The sequence below is a fragment of the Nicotiana attenuata genome, unplaced genomic scaffold (genome assembly GCF_001879085.1).
Source record: "Nicotiana attenuata strain UT unplaced genomic scaffold, NIATTr2, whole genome shotgun sequence".
Classification (NCBI taxonomy): Eukaryota; Viridiplantae; Streptophyta; class Magnoliopsida; order Solanales; family Solanaceae; genus Nicotiana; species Nicotiana attenuata.
This window is the reverse complement of record NW_017673738.1, coordinates 53,928-57,602: the sequence shown is the minus strand read 5'-3', so window position 1 is coordinate 57,602 and position 3,675 is coordinate 53,928. Positions and strand designations below refer to the sequence as shown.

At 37.1% G+C, this 3,675-nt stretch overlaps 1 protein-coding gene across 1 annotated transcript; it reads left to right on the top strand.

Moving 5' to 3' along the window:
• The first annotated feature begins 1,004 nt into the window (after positions 1-1,004).
• LOC109217142 lies at positions 1,005-3,447 on the top strand. Its single transcript, XM_019381372.1, has 6 exons — positions 1,005-1,162; positions 1,407-1,586; positions 1,742-2,299; positions 2,384-2,522; positions 2,597-2,695; positions 2,788-3,447. Exons 1-6 carry the CDS (start codon positions 1,005-1,007, stop codon positions 3,445-3,447), a joined length of 1,794 nt encoding a protein of 597 aa, XP_019236917.1.
• The last annotated feature ends 228 nt before the right edge of the window (positions 3,448-3,675 follow it).

Below are 3,675 nucleotides of genomic sequence, written 5' to 3'. Positions count from 1 at the left end.
AAAAGCGCCTAAAATCAGGGCAGTCCTACTGTACGCGCATGTATTCACATGTATTTGTGCTACTGTATTCATGAATACAGCAGTAAAAAGCGCCTAAAATCAGGGCAGTCCAGCTGTACGCGAATGTATTCACATGTATTCGTGCTACTGTATTCATGAATACAGCAGTAAAAATATAAATAGTCGTTACTGTATTCATGAATATATGGTGCGAATACATGCCTCAAAGGTAGTGTATACCATAATACTTATTTTGCTATAAAATAGGCCAAATACATACACAGCCCCTTAAACTTGGCCCAATTTTTTATTTTGGCACTTTAACTCAGTCTTGTTCCATTTTGGCCCTCCAACCCCATTTTTTTTGTTCCACTTTAACACAAAAGCTGACTCCAGTAAAAAAAAAAGTAGCGCGTGTATTCACACAAATCTGATGTGTAATTATATCCAATCAAATATTGCCATTTCAGCCATGTCAAACGGGTCATATACTATATCCGAACCCGAACCCGACCCACAATAACCATTTCATCCCTAAACCCTATATCCGAACCCGACCCACCAAATCCAGTAAAAATACGCTTCCACCTTCACTGTCCCGTAAAAATGCACCCCTTACTGTGACCCTACTCCGTAAAAATCGCTAATCCAACGTGAGGTAACCTTCGATTTTTGATGGTTTCTTCATGATCTGAAGACGTGATTGAGATTTTCATCAAGCATTTCTTGCTGGCCGTCGATTTTCACCAACTATTTCACCAACCCGTCGATTTTGTTCCATTTTTTATTGTTGCTGGCCTTAGAAGTAGCGAATGTTGTGGTTCTTGTACTGGTAAGTGTCGATTTTTCAATGCATTGCTATTTTTTGGCCCTATTTTTTTTGTCTAGGTATATTGGGAAATTGATACAAAAGCTAGGTTTTGTATTTTTGAAAACAGTGTGTGTATAATATAATACTATTGGTAATCGTCTCTTTCTTCTTTTTCATGTCAGATAAAAGAAAAATGGCAGGAGATTATATTATTTTCCGTTTCCACCATGGTGGAACTTTTATCAAAGCGCCTGACCCGAACAACATTGGGGAGAGAGAAATGAAGGTAACTCCTATTGACAAGGACCACTTTTCTGTTGTCGGGTTGATTAATTATTCAAAGGATATGGGGTACGAAACTGTTGAGGGATTCTATGTATTTAACTCTAATTCCAATGGTTTTGTTCTGTTGGAAAATGACAACAGATTTTAAATATTGTATCTCAGCTTAAACATGGTGCTTTTCTTGATTTTATTAGTCATGTTGGTTTGCTGGAAGAAGGGGTCCCATTTGGCTTAGACAATTCAATAAATAAGGGGTCTAGGGCAACATTAGATGGCTTAGACAATATAAATGCTCAACAAACTGCTGTAGAAACCAACCTCTCATTGAACACGTAGAAAACAACACATATTTGACTAGAGAGGAAGAAAACTCTAATCTAGGAGATGACAATACTATTTTGCCTTCAGATCTGGAGAGTAGTGAATCTGAATTAGATGTTATACCCGAGGAAGATGATAGTGAGTTAGATGATGAGTATAGAGCCTTAAGGCAAGAAAGAAGAAGAAAAGACAATCAAAACCCAAAGAAAAAGAGGAAGAATCCCACTCCCACACTAGAGGATGAGTTAGGAGAGGCTGGAGCAGACAAAGGGTTTGATGACATTGAGAGGCCAAACAAAAGAGACTAGTATGCTGGAAGATTAGGGGGGATGAGGACTACTACAGTAGTTCAGATATTGGAAGTGATGATAGTAGAGATGAGTTGGATGTTCTAGCTGAAAGGGGTGTTGACTTGCCAGCTAGAAGGAAGAGTAAAAAATTAAGGTTTGACCCAGATTGTAAAATAACTATATTTGAGCTTGGTACGGTCTTTGAGAATGCTATGCAATTTAGGAAAGTAGTGCAATCTTATGCTATAGAGTACAAAGTTCAGCTAAAACTTACGCCCAATGAGAAGCACAGGATTAGAGTAAAGTGTAAAAGTAAAGGGCTATGTACATGGGAGCTATATGCAAGCACTGACAGAGATTTTAGGGACTTTATTGTGAAGGAATACCAACCAATTCACAAGTGCACTACCAAAAACAAAAACAAGTTGTGCACTTCCAAGTATATTGCACATGAATACAAAGACAGGATCATATCCCAACCAAATATAAAACTTTGGGAAATTAAGGAGTGGGTTAGGGATCAAGAGGGTTTATATGTGGGAAGGACTATCTGTTATAGAGCTAAGTGTATGGTACTCAAGCAGTTCATGGGGTACTGAAAGTTGGAATTCTCTAGGTTGTGTGACTATGTTGATATCTTTAAAAGCACAAATCCTGAAAGTTCTTGTTGGATCAGGATAGATAAAGATACTAAACCTGGAAAGAACTTGTTTGTGTTTTTTTATGTGTGTTTTGATGCTCTTAAAAGAGGGTGGTTAGAAGGTTGTAGGAAAATTATTGGATTTGATGGATACTTCTTGAAGGGGTTATGTAAGGTGAGTTACTAGTAGCTGTTGGTAAAAATGGGAATGATCAACTATTTCCTATAGATTGGGTTGTTGTTGACCAGGAGACAAAACACTCTTGGACTTGGTTCATTGAAAATATAATTTCAGACTTGGACTTAGGAGATGGAGTCGGCTTAACAGTTATGTCAGATATGCAAAAGGTATTCTCTTTTAAATAATCTGTTTCTATTTGTATAATGTAATGTTTCTGTATTTTATTGTTGAATAAAATTGTTATTTTATTGTTTTGTAGGGTCTGGTTTCGGCTATTAGTGAGTTATTACCTAATGCAGAGCACAGAATGTGTGCTCGACATATTTGGTCTAATTGGGCCAAAAACTGGAGAGGGGAAGAAAGAAGAATGCAATTTTGGAAATGTGCTAAGTCTTCATATGAAATAAAGTTCAAGGAAGAAATTGCAAACATGGCAAAACTTGGTAAGAAGGATATATGTGAAGACTTACTGGCATATAACAAAGAATGTTGGTGTAGGGCTTACTTTTCTACATGTTCTAAATGTGATGCTGTTGAGAATAATATGTGTGAAACCTTTAATTCTTGGATAGTAGGACCAAGACATAAGTCAATTATTACTATGTTAGAGGAAATTAGACACAAAATTATGAATAGGCATGTTGATATGAGGAGATTTGTTGAGACCTGGATAACAGACATTTCACCAATGGCAAGGTTAATATTAGAAGAAAACAAAGAGCTTTCTAGGAAGTGTAAAGTGTTGTGGAATGGAGATTCTGGATTTGAAATAGGTGATGGTGACAAAAGGTTTATTGTTGACTTAGTAAGAAGGACATGCACATGTAGAACTTGGCAGTTGAGAGGCATTCCATGTGCTCATGTTGTTTGTGCCTTCTATCACTTAGACCAAGAACCAGAGAATGAAGTCGAGGATTAATACAGACAGAATGTGTTTGTAAAGGCTTACCAATATGTCATACAACCCATGCCTAATATGAAGATATGGCCTGAAACAAACAACCCCTCTATTGAACTTCCTGAACCAAAACCAATGCCAGGAAGACCTAAAAAATGCAGGAGAAAGTCAAAGGATGAGCCAAAAAAGAAATATGGAAAGTTGTCAAAGAATGGGGTGAAAATGACTTGCTCAAAGTGTTATCAATTG